Source organism: Dendrobates tinctorius, unplaced genomic scaffold (assembly GCF_039654945.1).
Source record: "Dendrobates tinctorius isolate UK_male_01 unplaced genomic scaffold, ASM3965494v1 ptg000032l, whole genome shotgun sequence".
Lineage (NCBI taxonomy): Eukaryota > Metazoa > Chordata > Amphibia > Anura > Dendrobatidae > Dendrobates > Dendrobates tinctorius.
The window spans coordinates 5,562,961-5,589,381 of record NW_027361700.1 but is presented as its reverse complement, the minus strand read 5'-3'; the positions used below and the strand labels follow the sequence as shown (position 1 = coordinate 5,589,381).

General features: G+C 44.7%; 1 protein-coding gene across 1 annotated transcript in view; it reads right to left on the bottom strand.

Moving 5' to 3' along the window:
- Positions 1 to 26,421, bottom strand: part of LOC141086374 (signal transducer and activator of transcription 5B) — a 247,273-nt gene that overhangs the window by 33,540 nt on the left and 187,312 nt on the right. The window contains exons 7-8 of the mRNA XM_073572342.1: positions 6,889 to 7,019; positions 3,325 to 3,476 (exon numbers count right to left, since the gene is read on the bottom strand). Of these exons, the coding sequence (XP_073428443.1) occupies positions 3,325 to 3,476; positions 6,889 to 7,019 (283 nt within the window). The remainder of the gene's footprint in view (positions 1 to 3,324; positions 3,477 to 6,888; positions 7,020 to 26,421) is intronic.

Below are 26,421 nucleotides of genomic sequence, written 5' to 3'. Positions count from 1 at the left end.
GCCATAATGTTAAGTGTGTATCAGTACAGACACAGAGGGCTAATGGATGCATAAAGCATGTGGGAACATGATGCGGGGAACCTGGTTATGGTAAAACTTTTGGCTGTGCCACACAGGGATAGATTAGGTTAATATGTTGAGGCGATAGGCCATTCTGAATAAATGCGTTTTCAGGGCACGCTTAAAATTGTGGGGATTGGGGACTAATCGTATTGACCTGGAAAGTGCATTCCAAAGAATTGGCGCAGCACGCGTAAAGTCTTGGAGACTTGAGTGGGAGGTTCTTATTATTGAGGATGCTAACCTCAGGTCATCAGCACAACGGAGGGCGCAGGTAGGGTGGTATACTGAAACAAGGGAGGAGATGTAGGGTGGTGCTGAGCCATGGAGAGCTTTGTGGGTGAGGGTAATAAGTTGATACTGAATTCTGGAGTGGAGTCATAAGCATGGAGATGGTACTGAAAACCAAATCTACTGATTGTTTGACCAATAGGGGCAGTGTACAAGGAGAAGAGGAGGGGGTCTAGGACTGATCCTTGAGGAACCCCAACAGTAAGGGGAAGGTGAGAGGAGGAGGAACCGGCAAAAGATACAGTAAAGGAGCGGTCAGAGAGATAGGAGGAGAACCAGGAGAGAACGGTGTCCTTGAGGCCAATGGAACGGAGCATAGTGAGGAGGAGCTAATGATCCACAGTGTTGAATGCTGCAGAGAGATCCAAGAGAATTAGCATGGAGTAATGACCATTACATTTAGCTGTTAGTAGATCATTAGAGACTTTAGTGAGGGCAGTTTCAGTAGAGTGTAAGGAGCAGAAGCCGGATTGGAGAGGGTCGAGAAGAGAGTTAGAGAGATAGCGGATAAGACGGGAGTGGACCAGGCGTTCCAGGAGTTTAGAGATGAAGGGAAGATTAGAGTCAGGTCTATAGATAGCCGCACAGTTTTGGTCGAGGGATGTTTTTTTTAAGTAGTAGATGTATGATGGCATGCTTAAATGAGGAGGGAAAAATACCAGAAGAGAGAGAGGTTAAATATTTTAGTTAGGCGAGTGGTGACAGCAGGGGAAAGGGACTGGAGGAGATGTGACGGAAATGGGTCACTGATGCAAGTGGTTGTGCGAGAAGATGCAAGGAGCCTGCTTACTTCTTCTTCTGTGACTGGTTCAAAATCAGAGAGTGAGTTAGATGCAGAGGGGGAGAGAGGACAGTGCATGGTATGAGGTGATTGGGAGATAATTTCCTGTCGGATCTGGTCAAATTTTTCTTTGAAGTAATTGGCCAGATCGTCAGCTCAGAGCTCCGTGGTTGGGGCCTGTACTCTTGGGTTGAGTAGAGAATGAAAAGTGTCAAAGAGACGTTTCGGGTTATTGGACAGTGAGGTGATGAGGGTGTTGAAATAGGTTTGTTTGGAGAGGTGAAGGGCAGTGTTGTATGTTCGAAGCATAAACTTATAATGGATGAAATCTTCGTGTAGATTGGATTTTCTCCACAGACGTTCGGCGCTCCTGGAGCACCGCTGCAGGTAACGTGTTTCCAGGGTTTGCCAGGGTTGTCGCCGTCTGTGTTGTGGTGTTCTATTTATAGCGGGTGCAAATTCATCCAGGGCACTTTGAAGTGTTTCATTGTAATGCTTCAGTGCAGAATCAGGACATGAGAGGGAGGAGATAGGGGCCAATGAAGACTGCAAGTTCTTCGTAAGTTTCTGGGTGTTAATGGCCTGTATGTTTCTATAAGTATGGACAGTGGGGGTGACCTGAGCAGCCTGGCAGTTCTTGATAGAGAATGAAAGAAGATTGTGGTCAGAGAGCGGGAGAGGGGAGTTTGCAAAATCATCCACTACACAAAGCTGAGAGAAGACCAAGTCGAGGGAGTTTCCGTCTTCATGCGTTGGAGAATTAGTTAGCTGCAAAAGGCCAAACGAGGAGGTTAGAGATAAAAGATGAGTAGCAGATGGGGAGAGGGGAAGAGCAATGGGGATGTTGAAATCTCCCATGATGAGGGTAGGGATGTCACAGGAGAGAAAATGTGGAAGCCAAGTGGCAAAATGATCCAGGAACTGATGGGAGGGGCCGGGAGGATGATACACCACCGCCACTCGCATGGAGAAGGGGGTGTAGAGTCTGACGGCATGGACCTCAAAAGAAGGGAAGACTAGTGAGGGTAGTTCAGGGATAACCTGAAAGGTACATTTTGGTGATAGAAGCAGACCAACGCCTCCACATGCTCTATTGTCTGATCTTGGGGTATGAGAGAAGTGTAGTCCCCCGTATGAAAGAGCAGCAGCAGCAGTAGTGTCCGACTGCTGGACCCAGGTTTCAGTAAGAGCCAGGAGGTAAAGAGAATTAGAAAGGAAAAAGTCATGAATGAAGGAGAGTTTGTTACACACTGAGCGAGAATTCCAAAGTGCACAATTAAGAGAGACAGATGGCATGCAGGGAATATTAATAAGATTAGAGGGGTTTCTGAGTGTAGCAGTTAGGGGGTTTGACTTTCTATAACATGGGAGACCAGGGTTGGGAGCAATGTCTCCTGTGACTAGGAGAAGGAGGATAGAAAGAGTGAGCAGATGGTTAAGTGATTTGTGAGAGCGTCTCTTATGTTGAGTGGAGGGACTGACTGGATCTGTGCAATTTAACAATGTGAAAAGAGCGTGAGTGCTATACATAGGAGAGGAAAGAAGCGAGGGGCCAATATGGATGGAGTGTAGAGAGTTAATGCCAGGGCGGTGGATGTGTGTGAATGCAGCGTCCAGGATATAAATTACACAAATGCATATGGTATATATTTGTTGTACTCCAAATGTACAGGGAGTAGATGTATATAAATGTCTTACCTGTCTCCTGCCCTGTTATAACTGCCAGTACTTTGATAAACTGAACTTCGATAAAGTGTGCGTAAATGCCCCCTGCATAAATGCTTTCCCCAAACTATGTCTGAATATATAGGAGGCTAAGGATTGTTTTGTTTTTTTCTCTCTCTTCTCGTTAATCAAATTAAATTGAGACAGCAGGGCCCAATAAAATGTTGTGGTCAGATAAACAGATGTCCAGCACTACATGGATCATAAAGCACTTTGAAAAGTTTCTTGACCTCACAACATAAGGGGACAAGCAGAGTAAGTTGAAATAACTATATACCAGATATAAGCTTGCATAGTTGAAAACACATATAGGGCATTCAGGATTAACTGCTTGCTGACATTGAATGGAGGAGTTGATTCAGAGCAGAGATTAAAAGAGGTGGTTACCAGATATAAGCTTGCATAGTTGAAAACACATATAGAGCATTTAGGATTAACTGCTAAAAACAATGGCAGAAGACACATACCAAGTCTGTAAAAGGTCTAAGCTGCCTTCTGGAGGACCACCGTTCCCAGCAAGCTGCTGCCGTCTCTTCCACTGAATCAGCTCATCATCCAAGATGATTGTTTGTTGTTTGCGTAAAAGCTGTAGGGTCTTTTGGTGCTTCTCTGATAAGTCCTAAAGAAACAAAGTAAACTCAATTAAAAGGTTAAAAATGCAAGCAACATGCTGGCCATGTATAATTAACCATTGTTTCTCAAAGTCACCAATTTCAGCTGGGGATCAGTCGATCATTTATAGTGGGGGGGAGGTATCTGCTAAATAACACCCAATATCAGGAAAAACAAAGATCAGGCTTTCTGGATTTCAACAACGGTATGTTCCAGTCTTTATGACAATATTCATTGAATGAGCAGCCAGTTAACCCCTTAACGACCGCCGATACGTCTTAACGGCGGCAGTTAAGGATACTTAAACCACAGCGCCACTTTTTAATGACGCAAAGGTTTAAGGTTATAGCGACCCCCAGCATCGGAATTTCTCCGGGGTCTCAGCTGCTGGGAGTAGCCAAGACCCCCAGAGAACATGATTTGGGTCGGTTTTTACTACCCCCGGTGTTGCGATTGCCGTTATTAATAGTAAAAAGTCTGATTTTCCATTTAATCTTTCTCTCCTCTGATGTGATCGCACATCAAAGGAGAGAGAAATAGGTTCCCCGATCCCCCCCCCTCCCCCCCCCGGTATCCATGGCCCCTCCTGATTCCCTCCACAGCCACCAGCATCTTCTTCCGGGAAGAAAATGGCAGGCGTATGCTCCCGCCGAGATCTGCTGGCCAGCACCCGGCAACAATAAGAGATTTTTCCTATTGGTTCATTTTGATCACTGTGATAGACCCCATCACAGGGATCAAAATAAAAAAAATAGTAAATCAAACCCCCTTTATCACCCCTTTAGTTAGGGAAAACAATAAAATAAAAAAATGTATTTATTTCCATTTTCCCATTAGGGTTAGAGTTGGGCTATAGTTAGGCTTGGGGCTAGGATTACGGTTAAGGTTGCGATTAGGGTTAGGGGTGTGTTGGGGTTAGGGTTGAAGTTAGAATTGGGGGGGTTTACACTGTTTAGGCACATCAGGGGCTCTCCAGCGACATGGCGTCTGATCTCAATTCAAGCCTATTCTGCAATGGAAAAGTCAAATAGTGCTCCTTCCCTTCCGAGCTCTGTTGTGCGCCCAGAAAGTGGTTTACCCCCACATGTGGGGTATCAGTGTACTCAGGACAAATTGCCTAACAACTTTGGGGGTCTAATTTCTCCTGTTACCCTTGAGAAAATAAAAACTTGAGGGTGAAAATATCATTTGTGTGGAATTTTTTTTTTTTTTATTTTCACGGCTCTACGTTATAAACTTCTGTGAAGCATTTGGTGGTTCAAAGTGCTCACCACACATCTAGATAAGTTCCTCGGGAGGTCTAGTTTCCAAAATGGTGTCACTTGTGGGGGGTTTCCACTGTTTAGGCACATCAGGGGCTCTTAAAACGCAACACGGTGTCCGATCTCAATTCCAGCCAATTCTGCAGTGAAAAAGTCAAACGGCGCTGCTTCCCTTCGGAGCTCTGCCGTGCTCCCAAACAGTGGTTTAACCCTACATACGGGGTAACAGCGTAATTAAAGAGAAAATGCACAACAAATTTTGTGGTTCATTTTCTCTTTTCACACTTGTGAAAATAAAAAAAATTGGTTCTGAAGTAAAATATTAGCAAAAAAAATTTCAGTGTTCATTTTTTCCTTCCACATTGCTTCAGTTCCTGTGAAGCACATAAAGGGTTAATAAACTTCTTGAATGTGGTTCTGAGCTCCTTGAGGGGTGCAGTTTTTAGAATGGTGTCGCTTTTGGGTATTTTCTGTCATATAGACACCCCTCAAAGTAACTTCAAATGTGATGTGGTCCCTAAAAAAAATGGTTTTGTAAATTTTGTTGTTAAAATGAGAAACCGCTGGTCAATACTTAACCCTTATAAATTCCTAACCAAAAAAATGTTGCTTCCAAAATTGTGCTGATGTAAAGTAGACATGTGGGAAATGTTATTTATTAAGTATTTTGTGTGACATCTCTCTCTGATTTAAGGGAATAAAAATCAAAAGTTTGAAAATTGCAAAACTTTAAAAATGTTTGCAATATTTCCATTTTTTTCATAAACAAAATTCATATCGAATAAACTTTACCACTAACATGAAGTACAATATGTCAAGAAAAAACACTCTCAGAAGCAGCGGGATCTGTTAAAGTGTTCCAGAGTTATAACCTCATAAATTGACAGTGGGCAGAATTGTAAAAATTGGCCTGGTCATGAAGTAGCAAATTGGCTCTGTCACTAAGGGGTTAAGGAAGTGCCATGCTGCCTCAAGGAAAGTATATGGCGCCACTGAAGAACAAAGCAATGTGCCCCACATCTTAAGACAATGAATGCAGATGGAAGGTCACGTGCCATCAGATATTCCATTCATCCTGGTCACGATCGTGCAGCCAGGGTAGAATGGGGGACATAAAATCACCACTAGTATTAACTGCTTCATAATCTTGCAGTTTTCTTGTTTTGCGCTTTCGCTTTTTCCTACCATTCTTCCAAGAGGTAATCCCTGCATATGTTGCGGTTGTCAAACATCCGAGAGACATGCAGCCACGGCGACTTGAACATAGTATTCCAGCATGCTGATGATACTCTATTAACACACGAAAGTGCTTGCAACCTTATCCGAGCACACTCACTCATCAATGATAACATGCCTCCTGCCAGCACGTGTAAAATCCCGTTGTTAGTGATTGACAGTGGGATTTACCTGGCTAACGGCCGCAGGTGGAGCTGTTAAAGGCACATGATGACTGATTAAAATCAGTCATGTGCAGGGAAAGATGTGGGCTCGGTATGCGAGCACACATAAAAGGCAGGGACATAACCTTTGATGTAAATTTATGTCAAAGTTTATGAATGGGTTAATTTTTAGGCAGCATTGTGGCTCAGTGGTTAGCACTGTTCCTTTGCAATGCTGTGGTCCTGGGTTCAAATCCCACCAAGGACAACATCTGAAAGGAGTTTCCATGTTTTCCCCTTATTTGTGTGGGTTTCTTCTCTAGTTTCCTGTCAAACTACAAAGTCAGTGATGGGGAATTTAGATTGTGAGCACCAATGGGGACAGCAATAATGTATGGGAAAGCTCTGTGGAATACAATGGTGCTCTATAAGCAATGCATAATAAATAATTGTGAGGGTCCCAGCTCAAATACTTACCGTATCTGACAACCATCTTTCCACTGCATAAGAGATCATGCAGTGATGGGTCCAAGAGCAAAATTTCTAAAAGGGTCTTAAACTATCACAGGTCATTATTCGGAGCCCCCTAGGCTGTGACATTTCCTCTGTTGTTTCACTGCTTATAACACGGAGTAAAATGCTATTCTTGGAGTTCCCTGACATTTTACAACAGGAACTCCCTAAACTGCAAAACTGTGTATTTTGAAGCAAAGCATGACTGTCACTATTCACATGGCCATACCCCTCCCAATCCCCCTCCCTCCTTTGTAAACATTACCAGTCTGTACTGTTGCAGAGTCTGGGCCTCTCTCTGCAGCCAGGTCTCTAAGGACGACTGCCGCTGCTGTAAGGTGGCCTCCCGAGGCAAGCGTTCTTGGGGGCTGAGCTGTGACAGCTGGGAGAATTGAGCTGTGATGAAAGACGGACAATTATTTAGAATGCGCACAGTATAACACACTTCACTACACGTGCCCATATTTTTTTTCCACCACACTCCACTTTATATAGGATCAGCCATAGAGGAAAACCATGTTCACACGGTCAGTATTTTACATCGGTATTTGTAAGGCTATGTGCACACGGTGCGGATCCTCCCGCGGATTTTTCTGCGCGGATTTTACAAAATCCACAAGTCAAATGACCTGCATTTTTCCTGCGGATTTCTTTTTTTGCGGGTTTACTGCCGTTTTTGTGCGGTTTTCCACCTGTGGATTTGTAGAATGGAGCAGGGGGAAACCTGCAGCAAAACCGCACAAAAGAAGTGACATGCTACTTTTTTTTTTCCGCACAAAAACCGCGCGGAAGAATCCGCAGCATGTGCACAGCGGGTTTTTTTTTTTTTTTTTTTTTTTACATAGGCTATAATGATCCGCAGTAGAAACCGCACCGTGTGCACAGACCCTTAGCCAAAACCAGGAGTGGAACAGTCAGAGGAAAAGTATAATAGAAACACGTCACCACTTCTGGATTTATCACCCACTCCTGGTTTTGGCTTTCAAATATGAAGGTAAAATACTGAGCAAATACTGAACGTGTGACTGCGGCTGAACATTGCTAGTAATTGACAAGTTCCTCTGAGGCCTCCAGCTTCCACTTCAGGATATAATCTAGTATACAGAGATTCCAACCAACATTATAAGCCAATGAGCCACTGGATGGATTATGTAAGGTGACGGACATTTGCTTTACGCTTCCTATGCTGCACAACCATACAGGAGTGGGTAACATCTTGACTTGCATCTCTCCAGTACCTGGGGTTAAACTGATTACAGTAAGATCGATTATGTCACTATGTCTGAAGCAGGGACAGGGTTCATTTATTGTAAAGTCAATAAGCAGTCTCTCCTACTTGTTTATAGGGGTCTTTGACAAACAGATTACAAAGTGTTCCCCCATTGGTAGGATCCCCAGTTTTCAGCTGGATTTCTGGCATAAGGAGTGTTCAATTTTCCTACAGCACTATCACAGAAAAAATAAAGTATTAAACTTTAGCCATTCAAATCAATGGGTTTTCTGTGCAACACCGAACCGTGCATCGCAGGACCATGGCGGTCCTCCAGAGCTAGAGACGTTCTCTGGAACGGTTCTACACTCCGGCCAACAGATGAGGAACCTGTAGTGGGAATCTGCCTCTTAGGCCACATTCACACATTCAGTATTTGGTCAGTATTTTACCTCAGTATTTGTAAGCCATAACCAGGAGAGGAACAATCAGAGGAAAAGTATAATAGAAACACTTCATCACTTCTGGATTTGGCTTACAGATACTGATGTAAAAAAATCATCAAATACTGTGAATGTGGCCTCCAAAAGATAATGTGTAATTAGAAAATGAACAAAATAACAAAACAAAGTAACAAAATAGGTAAGAAGCCAAGGAGGGGATGAATAGTTTTGCAAGTCACTGTAGCCATGTTTGATCGGTACGGATTGGTTATAGAAGACGCCAATAGCTTGGGGAATACAGTCAGCAGAGGGGCTATAGTGCCAACATGCAGATCAAGGATCTGTAACCTATATTTCATACAAGACTATGAAAAGTGTTCCCAGATCTACAACAGACATAAGAGTCATTTCAGAACAATCAGCCTATTTCAGAAATAAAGATGAGAGTCTTGCACGCAACCTTCCAAATTTCCACGATGCACATTCCCTACCAAAAATAGAATTACTTGATACTGGATATTTTCTCTTTTGCACCCTGGTCTGGGTTGCAATGTACAAATGTAAAATGTTTGCCAAAGGCTGACCATTGTGAAAACAAAGATGAACAATCAGACATCAGAGCGTAATTTGTATTTTTTCTTTATATGTAGTCACCATTTTTAGAACAACCCTCGAGAAGACTAATTTTATTAAAATGTTTGGATGGTTATCAGCAATGGCATGGCATGGGTTACCAACATCAGGGAAAGGCAAGAATTATGCCCGTAAGATAGTAATAATGCTAAATGTGGGCTTTGTTTAGAAAGTATTACTGTCCTCTTAAAAAGTAACAATCCCCAGTGACTGTCTTTTTTCAAAAGTAATAATGCAACCTTTGTGCCATACCCTGAAGAAAAAAAAAACAAAAAAAAAGGTTATGGTCTGTTACCGTCACAACTGCACACAGAGTGGCAATGCAGTGATGACAGGCCTACATCCATTTTGGCCTACAGAACGAAGATAGCTGGGTCAAGTAGGCACTCTTTCGGCTCTATCACAGGATCCATCTGATGGGGTTACACCTGGATACGATCGTCAGATACTGTGGTACAGCAGTTCAAAAACAAGCCAACTTGGGCAACTGGCCAGAAGTCTAGGGTATATTCACTAACCTGGATTCTTCAATACAAGTTATGACCCTTCATATGGGTACATCATTCCAAAAACACAATTTTGAGCTTTTAAGAAATTAGCATCGTAGGTTAACACCTCCTTTCCCCATTCACCCACACAATGCTATTGACCTATCATAAATATCACTTCTTAAAGCTGGGTACCCTACAGATGCAGAACAATGAGAGAGTCCCAAGTCAAGGTGAATAGGTCCACTCTAAGAACATCAATGAGGTTTACAGAAAAGTGAGAGAACTCCTTTTAACGTACACTTCAATATGAAAAGAAGCTTATTTTACAACCTGGGCCTGTGAATGATCTCTACTGGATTAGATCATGGGCACAGTGCCAGTATGTGTAGGACTATTTGTTTGCCCTCTGCACAGACCTGAGCATGCTGGCTGTTGATGCTCTTTAGTGGCAGCCATGCCAGCCTAACCATCCCACCACTGAGCTCTGTGCTCCCCACAGCTCGACGTCTGACTGTTTACACAGGTTATGACAGAAGCAATCGCTGAAGGAGTTTAATTATTCCTGGCAAGGTTTAACAATCGCGAATCCATCAAGTTTCTGAGAGCAGCGCGGGGGTATGTAATTAGACTCCCATAATAAGCACCTTTATTTAGAAGTGCTCGGTGGGTAATCGTTGTCAAAATGATAGTAATTATAAAAATGCAAATAACCAAGGTAAAGGTAACAAATTGGGCTGGATGGAGAAAGAAGTTAGAGTGCCTCTGAACTGTGCCTCAGTATAGAGGTTTTATTTTAGATTTTCCAGATAGGAAAGAGAAAGAAAAATGTGCCATTATGCATGTGTTGCACATGTGGAAGCCATTCTCTGGTACCCGCATGTTTCCGAATATGTACAACAAATGTACGAACATATATTTCTGAGCACGGACATACAGTTTTCTAATTGGGAATGAGGTTTGCCTTATATAGTATATGTCTATGCACAACATGGCGTCTTTCTTGAAAAGCATGCATGTAATATGAAGGAGCAGCACAGCCTGTTTGTCAATACAAGGCTAGCTTGACGCATGATCCTACTCTGCCCGAAATCAGAAGGTCAGGATTCTGGACCATACAGAGATTTCTACACAGCTAATAATGACCACTTCTGGCAATCAGGACTTATTGTTATCCTCCCACACTTATTTTCCTAGTATTCTAGAAAACCTGAACACAATAATGTCATTATTTGTAATAAATTCTAGGTACAATTTGTAACATTCTTTTTCTTCACAAGGGTGGCTACTTTCTGCTGAAATCTCTGAAATGATGTGCAATGATATAAAGCATGTTAAATCCACCCATTGCTTAGCTCAGCGAGAACCCTCCGCTTCTCTCCCTAGATACTCAACTCGCTGATCTTCAGACCACCCCATCCATACAGCCCAAGATTGAGATGGTAGTTGGATAATATACCCAAGTGACCACCACCAAAACATTCACATCAGATGCAATATTCCAAGTTCTTATGATTAAAATTAACTTTGGTTTGTAGGAAAACCCCTTAGTTATACTCTCCATGCAGCAGCTTGCTTCCAGTCCTCAGGGCGGTGACAGGGCAGTGATCAATCAGAACGCACTACACAGTGAGCGCACATCATGCCCACTGATCCTGGCCTGACCTACTCTGCTGCATCTGTGCTGAGTAGGTGGTTAGTCAAGGAGAGATGGGCATGATTGCCGCTGCGCACACTGTGTAGTGACTGCTGACTAGGCACAGCCCGTGCACACCGGTGACTGGAGACGAGCGGCTGCACAGAGAATATAACGTCATTTTCTCCCTGTAGCCACGCTTCTAATTAGACTGTCACTTTTGTCTACAACGATATTTACCTACAAATTACCATTATAACTGCCGTTAAATAGTTTTGTTTTTTTATGCTGACAAATTACCTGTAAGGTTAAGGTGCACATAACTTCATACCCACTGAGCTTTTCAAGTAGAAGAGGTTTCAAGAAAATGCCAGCAATATTTTGCTTTTAAGTAATTTCTGATTTTTTTTGTGACAGCTTCCCTAGTGGCATTTTTTATAAACTGAATCTATAAACCCATCTATATTCGAAGCAGATGCTGTTAGAACACATGCATCACTTCCTATACACAGTTTAGAACCCTGAAGTGGTTAAATATAGGATTAAAATATAGGATTAAAAACTCTGAACAAATGCACAGAAAGTTATTTTGACATGGCAGCGCATGTTCATTCTTATGATCAGATCTTTAGGGCTTTTTCAGGTGGGTTCCTGAGCGGATATCACTCATAAAGACGTAGTGAGCACATACCCTAAAAGTGGAGTGAAATTACTTTAGTAGAAATAATTTTGGGAAAGATTATCGCAAAAAAGGACTATTTCTTTTTAGCAACAGCAAGCTTTTTTCCGCTGCAATTTTTCTGCAGGAGTCCGCACCAAAAGATGCAACAGCATTCAGCTATTATTGTGTTTTTGCGGCATTTTCTAATTTTTTATTAGGTTTTTGGTGCACATTTGAAACAGCAGTTTTGAATGCTTTTTCAGACCACAATCGCTGTATCTCTGCACTTCAAAACACATCATTTTTTTACGCGCAGTTTTTTTAAGTGCCTTAGGGAAAAAATGCACCAAAACACACAGTTAAGGTCTTGACTAACACTTCCACCGCAGCCAATTTCATTTTTTTCCCTCCTTCACAAAGCCACAACTTTATTTTTCAGCTGACATTGCCGTATGTGACTTGTGTTTTACAGAACGAGCTGTAGTTTAGAATGGCACCATTTATTTAACCATATTCCAAAATTCTAATAGCATTGAAAAAGCAAAAAAAAAACAAACTCAGTTCCCTTATGTTTTGTTGAGGTTTGTTATGGTTGAGGTTTGTTATGGTTGAGGTTTGTTATGGTATGGTTGAGGTTTGTTATGGTATTCACTGTGCAGTAAAAATGTATCAACATATATACATACAAACACAAATATACAGTGGAGAAAATATGTGTTTGATACACTGCCGATTTTGCGCGTTTCCCCAACCTACAAAGAATGGAGAGGTCTGCAATTTTTATCATAGGTACACTTCAACTGTGAGAGCCATAATAAAAAGCAGAAAATCACATTGCATGAGTTTTAAATAATTAAATTGCATTTTATTGCATGAAATATTTGATCACCTACCAACCAGCAAGAATTCTGGCTCTCACAGACCTGTTAAAGAAGAACTAAGAAGCCCTACTACTCTTGACTTATTTATTGCACATGTTTGAACTCATTACCTGTACAAAAGACACCTGTCCATACAATCAAAGTCCAACTTCTACACCATGGCCAAGATCAGAGCTGTTTTTTGGACATCAGGGCCATAATTGTAGACCTGCACAAGGCTGGGATGGACTACAGGACAATAGGCTAGCAGCTTGGTAAAAAGGAAACAACCGTTGGTGAAATGATTAGAAAATGGAAGAAATGCAAGAGGACTGTGAATCTTCTTCTCTCTGGGGCTCCATGCAACATCTCGCCTTGTGGGCTAAAGGCCCCGTTACACACAGCGATGTCGCTGGCGAGATCGTTGATTTTGTGACACATCAGCGATCTCTCCAGCGATATCGCTGTGTGTGACATCGAGCAGCGACCCCCCCCCCCCCCCGCCGGGTATCGCTGATCGTGCTGGATCGTCCTGGGCCGTTTTTTCATCGCTGGCTCCCGCTGCCACACGCAGCGATGCGCGCTGGCCAGCGCGGCTCTTAGAGACCCGATGTTTACGTTGGATACCAGCTTGCTCGCTGGTCCTGATCTATGTGACAGCTCACCAGCGATCAGCCTAACGATGTCCCAGCGAAACCCATCCATGTCGGCTCGTTGGTGGGATTGCTGGGACATGGTTATGTGTAACGGGGCCTTAAGGATGATTCGGAAAAAGATCAGGAATCAGCCCACAACTATGAGGACCTGGTCAATGGCCTGAAGAGAGCTGGTCTCACAGTCTCAAATATTACCGTTAGTAACACACTACGCCGTTACTTATTAAAATCCAGCAGGGTACGCAAGGTCCTCCTGCTCATCCTAGAACATGTCTAGGCCCATTTAAAGTTTGCCAATGACCATCTGGATGGCCCAGAGGAGGCATGGGAGATGGTCATCTGGTCAGAAGAGATCAAAATAGAACTTTTTGGCATCAACTCCACTTGCCGTGTTTGGAGGAAGAAAAGGATGAGTACAACCCCAAGAACACCATACCAACCATGAAGCATGGGGGACAAATAAACTTTGGAGGTGCTTTTCTGCAAAGGGGACAGGACGACTGCACCGTATTGAACGGAGGATGGATGTTGGCCAACAACTTACTTTCCTCAGTAAGAGCATTTAGGATGGGTCGTGGCTGGGTCTTCCACCATGACAATGACCCGAAACACACAGCCAGAACAACGAATGAGTAGTTCTGTAAGAAGCATGTCAAGGTCTTGGAGTGGCCTAGCTGGTCTCCAGACCTGAAAACAATAGAAAATATTTGGAGGGAACTGAAATGCAATGTTGACCAGTGACCGCCCCGAAACCTGAAAGACCTGTATGGAGGTGTGGGCCAAAATCCCTGCTGCATTGTGTGCAAACTTGGTCAAGAAGAACAGGAACATCTGACCTCTGTAATTGCAAAGAAAGGTTTCTGCACCAAATATTAAGTTATATTTTTCTACTGTATCAAATACTTATTTCATTCAATAAATTAATAAAATACATATTAGGTAAAAATCATACAATGCGATTTTCTGGATTTTTTTTTCCTCTCACAGTTGAAGTATACCTACAATAAAAATTACAGACCTCTCCACTGTTTGTAGGTGGGAAAACTTGCAAAGTTGTCAGTGTATCAAATACTTCTTTTCCCCAACTGTATACATACACAACAGATAGTGTTGTGAGTTCATTTTTCCCTTCACCATTGTGGTCTGATGAACTCCCTCCTCTGGTGAAGGAAGGTGGTGAGGCTGATTACCAAACACCTGGGCAGCTAGATGATGACTGGGTGGCTGGAATTGAGGACTGGATATAAGGCTGCCGACGCCCTCTCTAGGAGTTTCCTTGCTGATTCTCCTGTTGTGACTAAGCCTGCTACCATCTTAGGCGAGGGGGTAGTTCTTTCTGCCATCTCGCCCGATTTGAGACGTGCTCTGGAAGAGTTTCAGGAGGACAAACCTGAGCGTTGTCCCAGTGGAAAGTTGTATGTTCCTGACCAGTGGAGGAAGAGAGTGATGTCTGAAGTTCATTGCTCTGCATTGGCTGGTCATCCAGGTATTTTGGGTACTAGAGATCTGGTGAGTCGGTCTTTTTGGTGGCCCGCCTTGTCTCATGATGTCAGGAATTTTGTGCAGTCCTGTGGGACTTGCTCCCGGTCTAAACCTTGTTCTCGCTCTAGTGGCTTGTTGATGCCTTTGCCGGTGCCCAGGAGGCCATGGACCCATATTTCAATGGATTTTATCTCTGATATGCCTGTCTCTCAGAGAATGACTTATTTGGGTGATTTGTGATAGATTCTCTAAGATGGTCCATCTTGTACCACTCCCTTAGTTGCCATCTTCCTCTGAGTTGGTGCCCTTGTTTTTGCAACAGGTGGTTCGCTTGCACGGGATTCCTGAGAACAATGTATCTGACAGAGGAGTTCAGTTTGTGTCTAGATTTTGGAGGACTTTCTGTTCCAAGCTGGGAATTCAGTTGTCCTTCTCCTCTGCATTTCACCCTCAGACCAATGGGCAGACGGAGAGAACAAACCAGACTTTGGAGTCGTATTTGAGATGTTTTATTTCTGCCGATCAGGATGATTGGGTTTCATTTTTGCCCTTGGCCGAATTTGCTTTAAATAATAGAGCTAGTTCTGCCACTTTGATGTCACCTTTTTTTTGTAACTTTGGTTTTCACCCTCGATTTTCTTCAGGGCAGGTGGAGCCTTCTGCCTGCCCAGGTGTTGACACTGTGGTAGAGAGAATGCACCAGATCTGGGACCAAGTAGTGGATAAGTTGTCTCTCTTCCAGGTGGCTGGAATTGAGGACTGGATATAAGGCTGCTGACGCCCTTCTTCCTGGCTGGTGATTTTCCTGCTGGATTCTTGGAGACCAGTCTGATTCCTGCATCTCAAAGCTAAGTTTTTCTGCTCTGCTTGGTAATCTTCAGTTTTGTTTTGCTTTGTTTTTTGGGAGTTCTGCCATCCCGGCCGGGGGTGAGCTGAATTCCATTTTTGTCTCTGATCTGTTGATCTTTTGCTCTGTCTTCAGAATATACCTGAGTGCTGATATAGTCTTTTGAAGCCTAGCGACTTCAGGGCCTGTTTTTCCTATCAGTCGGTTGGCTCATTTTGATAGGGTTTTTGCGGATGGCAGACAGCAGCTTTCCTATCCTGTCCTACGTAGTTAGCTTGGGCCCCATCATTTGCTCAACCTATCTTTCTATCTGTGTTAGTGTTTTCATCTTGCTTCACCGTCATATGTTGGGGGCTGCCTATTGCTTTGGGGTCTGCTCTGGGGCAGTTTAGTTTTTCCCCTTTCTGTCTTTAGGCTATATAGTTCTCCGGCTGTGGTCTAGGGCACCGTAGGAACCCCCCACGGCTACTGCTAGTTGTTGTGGATAGGTCCAAGGGTCTGCAATCACATAGCTGCCAACCTCTCTGGTTTTCCTGGACTTAGCTGGTATTTTGTTTTTTCCTCCTTCGGTGACTCATCATAACAAGATAGTACTCAAAGAGTTAAGGATATTTGACTTTTGGGTGAAATTTATGGAAAACGTAAAAGCTCACGCTACAGTGATATTTTATCTTAACGTGAAAATGGGGAATTTAAGTAGAAGCATGCAATGGCGATTTGCTCATCGGCAACAATTAATTGAAACAAACGTCAACAACAGTAGTGGGAATACCCACAAAAAAAGGTCAATGTCTCAATAACTTGTCATGTGGCCTTGAGCTTCACTTACAGCTTGACAAGGACGTCTCATGTTGTACATAAAGCGAGTTATTATCTGCTGAGGAACTGCACATTATTTCTTCTTGAAGGGCAACCCTCATGTCATTGAGGTTCTTGGGTACATAATTACGAACCTCTACGGCGACTGAGCTAATCCCATAGGTTTTCTATGGGATTCAGGTCTGGCGAAAGTGCATGCCACTCCATACATATGAGGTACCCCAATCTACAGCAGCGCTTCCCTAATAATGCAACCTCGATGAAAAGGAGCACTGTCGTATATGAAAATGAAATTAGGCCTGTGTTGTTTTTGCACAGGCACAGTGACTGGCTTAATCATGTAATTCAAGTAGTGCTGTACCATTCACAAAGTAGAGCTGTTCTGTATTGACTAGACAAACCTGCCTACAACTACCACCATCAAAGGCTGATGCACAGAGCTCTCCTTGACGTCTCCAACAAGGTTGGCAGCCATCATTTCTGCTCAGAGTGAATCAACATTTATCAGTGAACAACATTGAGGCCCAGTGGTCCCTCGTCCAGTGTAGTTGCTCCCTGGACAAGCAAGACGACGGTGGTGTGGTCAGGTACACTTGCAGGTCGTCTAGCACGCAGACCACACTGATGTAAAAGGTTTTGAATAGTCTGACGTGACACTTGAATGCCACACAACTCCAGGCACATTTAAAGGAGGCGAGAGGCACCCATCATCCGGTTCCAAAAGGCATTGTTCACAATGAAGCGGTCATCCGTGTGGGATGTGGCCAAAGAACAACCACTTCTCTGCCTTTCTGCGACTCTTCCAGACTGTGTTGCACCCTGCTGATGACACACTGTGACACTCTAAGCTCAGGGGCCACTTGAACCTGAGAACATCCTGCTTGAAGCCTCGCAATGGCGAGGACGGTTGATCAATTGTTAGGTGTCATCTTGGTCTCATGTCAAAATGTGAACAGCATGATGAGGACGACTGTTTAAATACAGTTAAAAATTACAATTAAAAAAAATATATATATAATATTGGGACAATAAAACTTTCACACCAATTAAGGATTTACTCTCCAAGTTCTGTTAGTTTTTTTAAATGTCCATTTATTGTGCCATTGCTCTACGCTGTGTGTTACAAGTGTTTCTTCACATACTTTGTTATACCATGCCTGATAAAGACACCTTAAGTAGACTCAAAAGCTTGCTTTGTAACATCACTTATTTTATTTTTGTTAGCAATTAATAGGTATCATAATTACAAGATTATTATTTTGTTTCACCTACTGAGAGCAATCAATCTTTTATTTAGCTGACAAAAGGAATAGATGAGCAGAATAACCTTCGGTGTGACTCAGAAGCAGAGGAGCCACATTAATTTATACTGGGTGCTACTCTGTTTTCTGTTTGGTGACAGGTTGTTTTTTTTTTTTGAAACATAAAAAAAGAAGTTAGACATACAGAACTTTCTTCCGTTCTAAGGCTGTGTGCCAACGAGGAGTTTTTGGTGAGTTTTGACACTGTATTTTTGCTGCATTTTTCATGTCTTTCATTTTTCAGTTCCAGCAAAGTAGATAGAATTTATAAAAATATCATGTCCACTGTGCTTTTTTTTTTTTCTTTAACTTGGTGTAAACAGACCTGCAGTGCATGTTTCAAATCTGCAACATGTCCCATTCTCTTGAAGGTACCCTACATTTTATGTGCAGATTTTCCCATAGACCTATTTCAAATTTGGAAAATCTGCAGGAAAAAAAGTACACTTTTAGTTTGTTGACAACTGGATAAAAAGGATAAATTTGTGGATAAACTTCGAAACGAGTAGAATAAACCATGAATATCTTTCACCCATCCATCTCTGGTCTGACATCTTTATTCATTCAGCAGCGTGGAATATATCCACAAATATCCTTTTTATCCAGACATCAGTGGTCACTTGCTGATCCGTGGACCCGCTGCAGCTGTCATTTATACCTAAAAACCTCAGGCACCGGATGTATCAGGTTAGCATAAATTGATTAGACATATGTAATTTTATCGGGTAAGACCCCATTTGTGCTATTTTCTCCACAGATTTCTATTAAGTTTGTGGACACGATATACCAAAAAGAGACAAAAACCGTTATGTCAAAAACGCATGTAAAAAAAAAAAAAAAAAAGCCTTTCAAAAACGCAATGAAAAAGACGCACGTAACCCAAATTTACTTAATGGGTGCAAAAATTCTGCAGCATCAAAAACTAAATGTGGCAATATAAATTAATGGAGACCTTTCTGCTTCCGATTAAAACAAGAATGCGAGGGTGGTAATTCTGTTTATCTGTTTCACTAGTTTGTTTGGTCAGGGAACAGAAGGCAACAAAGTCACTGGACAAAGTCTTCAAATCGACGACAATGAAGACATGGCTCCTACATAAGGGTATGTGCGCATGTTGAGTATGTAGGGTGGTTTCACATTAGCGTTTCAGGGCGCAGCGACGGCCTGCGCATGGCCGCCGCTAAGCCCCGCCCCTGCGGCACCTCCTCCGGTAGCTCCGCCTACCGGCGCACGATGCTGCATGCGTTCTTTATCTTTATCACTGGGGACGCAGGCCGTGCGCAGTATGCGTTTGGCGGCGCATGCGTCCTTTTGACGATGCGCCGACCAGCGCCAAACGCAACCTGTTGCAATTTGGTTGCGTTCGGCGCACCGTCAAAAGGACGCATGCGCCGCCAAATGCATACTGCGCACGGCCTGCGTCCCCAGTGATAAAGATAGGGGAGGCAGTAGGCGGAGATACTGGAGGAGGCGCGGCAGGGGCGGGGCTTAGCTGCGGCCGTGCGCAGGCCGTCGCTGCGCCCTAAAACGCTTATGTGAAACCACCCATAGTTATTAATATTTGCCAAATGCCAGAATAATGAGAGAAATAATGTTTTTATTACATTTTTATTACTTACTGCAAAAGTTACATACACAAAGATTACTATGACTTTAAACAATTCTGGACTGCCCATATGATGACGTCATGTGTTTGGAAACTTCAGATGTTTTTTTGGCAACATCTGAGTTTATTGAACACACCTGTGGATGTATTTTAATAGAAACCTGAAACACATTGCTTTGTGTAGCATCATGGGAAAGTCTCAAGAAATCAGCCAAGATATGAGGAAGAGAATTTATGACTTGCACAAGTCTGGCTCATCCTTGGGTACAATTTCAAGATACCAGAAGGTGCCTGATTCATCTGTACAAACAATTATATGCAAGTACAAACAAGATGGAAATGTCCAGCCATCATACCGCTCAGGAAGGAGACGGATTCTGTGTCCCAGAGATGCTTTGGACAGACATGTGCATAGCAACCCAAGGACAAAAGCAAAAGACCTTGTGAAGATGATGGTGGAAGCTAGTAAGTTTGTGTCAATATCCACAGTGAAACGAGTACTGTATAAACATGGACTGAAAGCAGCGGCGTAACTACAAAGTTATGGGCCCCGGTGTGAACTTTCAAATGGGGCTCCGCTCCGTACACCTCATACACACGCGGCTCTGCTACGTACACCTCATACACACGCGGCTCTGCTACGTACACCTCATACACACGCGGCTCTGCTACGTACGCCTCATACACACGCGGCTCCGCTCCGTACGCCTCATACACACGCGGCTCTGCTCACCTCGTACACACACGGCTGCTCTCCATACACTTCATACACACACAGCTCTGCTACATCCACCCTGTAAACCCCCCCCTCACACAAACTTACCCTCATCCGGCACCATGGCAACCAGCACAGCAGAGTCCTGCATCACTGAGGCTGAGGCTTCTGATCATGTGACCCCTGACTCCTCCCCTCATGTGACCTCATCACACACAGAGAAGCCATCGCAAAGCACGGAGCTGCACAGCCAATGAGCGGCTGTAGCTCCCAGAGCCTGCTACTCCCCTAACTCGCAATCGGCCCCCTAAGCACTGCGGGCCCAGTCGCAGCTGTGACCGCGGTGTTTACGCCCCTGACTGAAAGGCTAGTCTGCCAGGAAGAAGGCAGTACTCCAAAAGAAACATAAAAAGCCAGATTAATGTTTTCAAATGTACACAGGAACAAAGACATTAAGTTTTGGAGACATGTCCTGTGGTCTGAAACTAAAATATAACTTTTTGGGCATAATGACCATCGTTACGTTTGGAGTAAAAAGGGAGAAGTTTGGAAGCCTAAGAACACCATCTCAACTGTGAAACACGGGGGGTTTGCAGTATTGTGTTGAGGGGTTGTTTTGCTGCCAGAGGAACTGGTGCACGTCACAAAATAGATGGCATCATGTGAAAAGAAGATTCTGTGGCAATACTGAAGCAACATCTCAAGACATTAGCCAGGAAGGAAAAGCTTGGGCAGAAATGGGTCTTCCAAATGGACAATGACCCGAAGCATACTGCCAAAGTGGTAAAGTGGCTTAAGGATTACAAAGTCAAAGTTTTGGAGTGGCCATCACAAAGCCCTGATCTCAATCCTATTGAAAATTTATGGGCAGAGCTGAAAAGGTAGGTGCGAGCAAGGCAACCTACCAACCTGGATCAATTAAAACAATTGTCAGGAGAAATGGGCACAAATTCCAATCACTATTGTGAGAAGTTTGTGAAAGGATATCCCAAACGTTTGACCCAAATCATTCAGTTTAAGGCCAATGGTACAGAATACTAAATTAAATGTATGTAAACTTTTTCACGTAAATTTCATAACCAGTAGAGGGAATGCCAATGGCTGATTTTAATATTCTGGGAAGTAGTTAATAGCCATAAAGGTTCCCAGGCTATTAATATCAGCTCACAGCTGTTTGCTTAGCATTTACTGGCTAGTTTACAGGAGGTCCCCAGAAAAAATTGGCATAGGGTCCCCCTATAAAATCTAACCAGCAAAGACTAGGTAGACAGCTGCAAGCTGATATTAATGGCCTAAGAAGGGGCTATGGATATTGGCCCCCTCCCAGACTAAAAACATCAGCTCTCAGCTGCCCAGAAAAGGCGCATTTATAAGATGCGCCAAATCAGGTGCTTAGTCTCGCTCTTCCCACTTTCCCTGTAGCGGTGGCAAGTAGGGTAATGGATGGGGGGGTGGCGCCACCTTTGTATTGTCAGATGACATCAAGCCCACAGGTTAGTAATGGAGAAGCGTCTTTAAGACACCCCTCCATTACTAACCCCATAGTGATATTATAAAAAAACAAAAACACACACACCCAGAAAAAAAGTCCTTTATTTGAAATAATGAGACAGACTCCTTTATCGAATCTAAATTAAACCATACTCACCGACTGCCTAATCCACTGAAACTATCTCTTGTAGAAAAAAAACAAAAGATTTTTGTGATAAACTCACCGTAAAATCCTTTTCTCCGAGACGCTCATTGGGGGACACAGATACTGTGGGTGTATGCTTCTGCCGCTTGGAGGCTGACACTAAGTGAAAAAAAAAGAGGTTAGCTCCTCCTCCGCCGTATACACCCTCGCCCCTATTGTGGGCGGAAATCAGTTTGGTGCCAAAGCAGTAGGAGGACAACAAAATCAGCCTTAATACAGGTACATGTCCAGAAAAAACGACCACCATTATATCACAAAAATAAATGCGTATAAATTAAACAAAATAGAAGCCAACTTGGATAATAGGGTGGGTGCTGTGTCCCCCAATGAGCGTCACGGAGAAAAGGATTTTACGTTGAGTTTATCACAAAAATCCCTGTTTCTCCTTCGCCTCATTGGGGGACACAGATACTGTGGGACGTCCTAAAGCAGTCCCTGGGTGGGAGATTGACTCACCGATCCAAGCTACATGCACCTCTTGTTAAAAGGTGCGCCACCGCTGCTTGGAGAATCCTTCTACCCAGGCTCGCATCCGCCGAGGCCTGAGTTTGGATATTATAATGTTTGGCAAATGTGTGCAGGCTGGACCAGGTTGCTGCCTTGCAAACCTGTTCCGTCGAAGCCTGGTGCCGAAGCGCCCAAGAGGCGCCCACTGCCCAAGTGGAGTGCGCTCTGATCCCTGCTGGAATCGGCGTGCCTCTAATGCGGTAGGACTCCTGAATAGTCAAACGAATCCATCTGGCTATCGTTGACTTCGAGGCAGCGAGTCCCTTCCTGCGCCTTTCGGGGAGCATGAACAGCGTGTCCGTCTGCCGAAAGGGTGCCGTCCTCGAAACGTACCTCCAGAGGGGTCTTACCAGGTCTAACGTGTGAAAAGCCTTTTCCACAAGGTGCACCGGTGCTGGACAAAATGAAGGCAAGACAACATCTTCATTAATATGAAATGAGGACACGACTTTCTGCAGAAAAGGAGGGGCTGGTCTGAGCACCACCTTATCCTTAAGGAAAGTGAGGAATGGAGCTCGGCACGATAGAGCCGCCAGCTCTGAAACTAGGCCACTAGGAACACCACTTTCCAGGAAAGGTACCTGAAAGAGACATCCTGAAGTGGTTCAAATGGAGCTTCTTGCAGAACACTTAGGACTAGGTTAAGGTCCCAGGCGTCCATAGGCGCCTTATAGGGAGGTACCAAGTGGGAGACTCCCTGGATGAAAGTCTTAAACTGCAAATTAGTAGCAATTCTGTGCTGGAACAGGACGGATAAAGCCGATATTTGTCTCCTGAGGGAAATTGGGGCCAAGCCTGAGTCTAGGCCAGACTGGAGAAAGGCCAAGATGTTGGGAATCGAGAATCTCAGTGGAGAAACACTCCGGCCTCGACACCAAGCAAAGAACACCTTCCAGGTGTGGTGGTAATTTCGTGCTGAAGCAGGCTTCCGGACACTAACCATTGTAGCAACCACCTTGTTCCTAAACCCTGCCTGGGTTAGAATCCAAGATTCAACGGCCATGCCATCAAACACAGGGCCACTGAGTTCGAGTGGCAAATCGGCCCTTGAGAAAGTAAATCTGGGCGCTCTGGCAGTCGCCAAGGAACGTCGGCGAGCAGCTGCATTAGATCTGCGTACCACGCTCGACGGGGCCAGTAGAGTCGCCGGAACCCCTTCCGTCTTGATCTTTTTGATGACTCTCGGTAGTGGCAGTGGGGGAAATAGATATGGGAGGCGGAACTGGTTCCATGGCAGAACCAACGCATCCACAGCGATTGCTTGCAGGTCCCTGGCCCGAGCGACATGTGTGGGCACCTTGGCGTGCACTCTGGATGCCATCAGGTCCACATCCAGAGTTCCCCACCGTTGACAAAACTGCTGGAAGACCTCGGAATGTAGTGACCACTCTCCGGACACAAGACCCTGCCAGCTGAGAAAGTCTGCCGCTCGGGATGTGGACTGCCGAAATCACTGAGTGGTTTGCTTCGGCCCACTGAAGAACGTGCCCCACCTCGCGCATGGTTGCTCTGCTGCGGGTGCCCCCTTGGTGATTTATGTAAGCCACCGCCGTGGCATTGTCCGATTGGATCCGGATGGGGCGGCCTGCTAAGAAGTGATGAAACTGCTGCAGAGCCAGCCGAATTGCTCGTATCTCCAATAAGTTGATCGGGAGGCGTGCCTCCTGTGGCAACCACCGTCCCTGGGTCGTGTGGTGGCGAAACACCGCTCCCCAGCCGAGGAGACTGGCGTCGGTTGTTATCACCAACCAATGGTCTGGGGGGGGGGGGGGTTTCCGCTGGGTCAGAGAGGAACTGTTTATCCACCATCCGAGCGACTGCCTGACTTGAGAGGACAGTCGGCACCGCCAATCGAGCATGAAAGGATTCTTGTCCCAGGCTGACAAGAGAGCGTGCTGCAGGGGGCAAAAATGGAACTGGGCGAACGGTATTGCTTCCATTGCTGCCATCATTCTTCCTAGAATCCTCATCCCGAAAAGAATGGTATGAGGGACTGGTTGGCGAAGAGTCCGAACTCCCTGCCGGAGAGCTAGGGCTTTTCCTGAGGGAGAATCACCAACCCTTGGCAAGTGTCTAAGACCATTCCTAAGAAGGAAATCCTCTGAGCTGGCACAAGGGATGACTTATTCGCATTGAAGGGCCCTTGACCAATAGGTCGTCCAAGTAAGGCAAGACGACTATGCCTCGAGAATGCAATATGGCCATGACAACTGCCATAACCTTTGTGAGCACTGGGAGCCGTGGCTAACCCGAAAGGTAGCGCCACAAACTGAAAATGTCGACCGTTGATGGCGAAACGCAGGAACCTTTGATGAGGAGGAAAGACGGGAATCTGCAGATATGCGTCCTGGATGTCGACCGAGGCAAAGTATTCTCCCTGCTCCATGGCCGATATGACTGAACAGAGAGACTCCATCCGGAAATGTCTGACCCTGATGAATTTGTTCAGAAGTTTGAGGTCCAAAACAGGTCTGACAGACCCGTCCTTTTTGGGAACCGCAAACAGGTTGGAATAGAAGCCCTGAGCCCTTTCGTGCTCTGACACGGAAACAATGACCCCGTTGCTCTGGAGCGATTCTATGGCTCCCAACAGAGCTCTTGCCTGGGTATCCACCCTGGGAAGACGAGAAAGAAAAAAACGTTTTGGAGGGTTTCTGACAAACTATTTTGTAACCCGAGGCCACCAACTCCTTTACCCATGCGTCGTCTGTGACACTGAACCAGACTTGGCGAAACCAGAGTAGTCGGCCACCCACCTAGCTGGTGTCGTCTGGTAAACGTCTCGAGTCATTTGACTGACGAGCTTTGGGATCTGGATCCCCTCAATCTGGTCTGTTGAGTATGCATTCTCGCCAATGGGTTGGTTCTATATGAGACCTGCCGCTCCCTATCCTGGTTGGGGCGGCCTGAAGCAGTGGAATTGGCCGCTGTGGTCCACCCGGGTTTGCGAAAGGCCCAAAAACGTGCCTGAAAAGGGTGGCGAAAAGGTGGTTTGACCTTTTGCTGAGGGAGAAAACCGGATTACTTACCGGTAATACTCTTTTGTAGAGTCCACGACAGCACCCACTGAGAGAGGGGATCCGCCCCCGGAACAGGAAACCTACAGAGAGATAAATGGGGCGGTCCCCATCGCTCCCTCAGTTTGTGTTACCGAGAACAACGGAGGAACCGCCATACATGTTTTAGTCAAATTGTTTGGGCGATTCATCTATCTTACCCCTATGTAGTCTTATGTTTACTAAGTTTAATCACCTATTTAACTTAACTCATTATCTCCACCACCAAGGAGACCCATGTGTGAAAAATCTTTACGGGAGGGAAGTGAGCGGGTGCTGTCGTGGACTCTACAAAAGAGTATTACCGGTAAGTAATCCGGTTTTTCCTCTTCGCCACGACAGCACCCACTGAGAGATTTCCAGAGATAATCACTTGGGAGGGCACACCGTGTTAAGGACTCATCTACCAAAAGTCAAATCCTCGGTAGAGGATAAAATCTAGTCTATAGTGACTATAAAAGGTAGACGGAGAAGACCAGGTTGCAGCCTTACATATCTGTTCAATTGGAACGTTCGCTCTCTCGGCCCAGGAGGATGATATGGCTCTAGTAGAGTGCGCCTTAATCCCCAGTGGAGGGTCTTCTCCTTTTGCCAGATACGCCATTGTGATAGCATCTCTAATCCATCTGGATATCGTGCCTGATGTAACTGCAGACCCCTTCCTGCTACCCTGGAAGGAGACAAAAAGAGACCTACTCTGCCTCCAGGGACTGGTCCTATCTAGGTAGGCTAGCACTGCCCTTTTCACATCTAAAGTGTGATATTTTATCTCGTCTTGTGTTGACGGGTTCTCATGGAAGGAAGGTAGGTATATCTCCTGAGATCTATGAAATTTAGTTTCCCGTTTTGGAAGGTAGGACGGGTCCGTCTTTAAAATCAGACTGTCTCGTGTTATTGACAGGAACGGAGGGTCTACTGATAGAGCGTGAAGATCACTCACTCTTCTAGCCGATACTAAGGCTACTAGCGTAGCAGTTTTTAAAGAGAGGCACTTCACTGACGCTGAGTTTATAGGCTCAAATGGTGCCTGAGTGAAAGCATCCAAAACTAGAGTAAGGTTCCATGCTGGTAGCTGAGGAATATGCACCGGCTCTGAGCGTCGACAAGCTGAGATGAAACGGGTCACCCATCTATTTGTTGCCACGTTATAGTTAAATAGGGCTCCTAGAGCTGACACGTGGA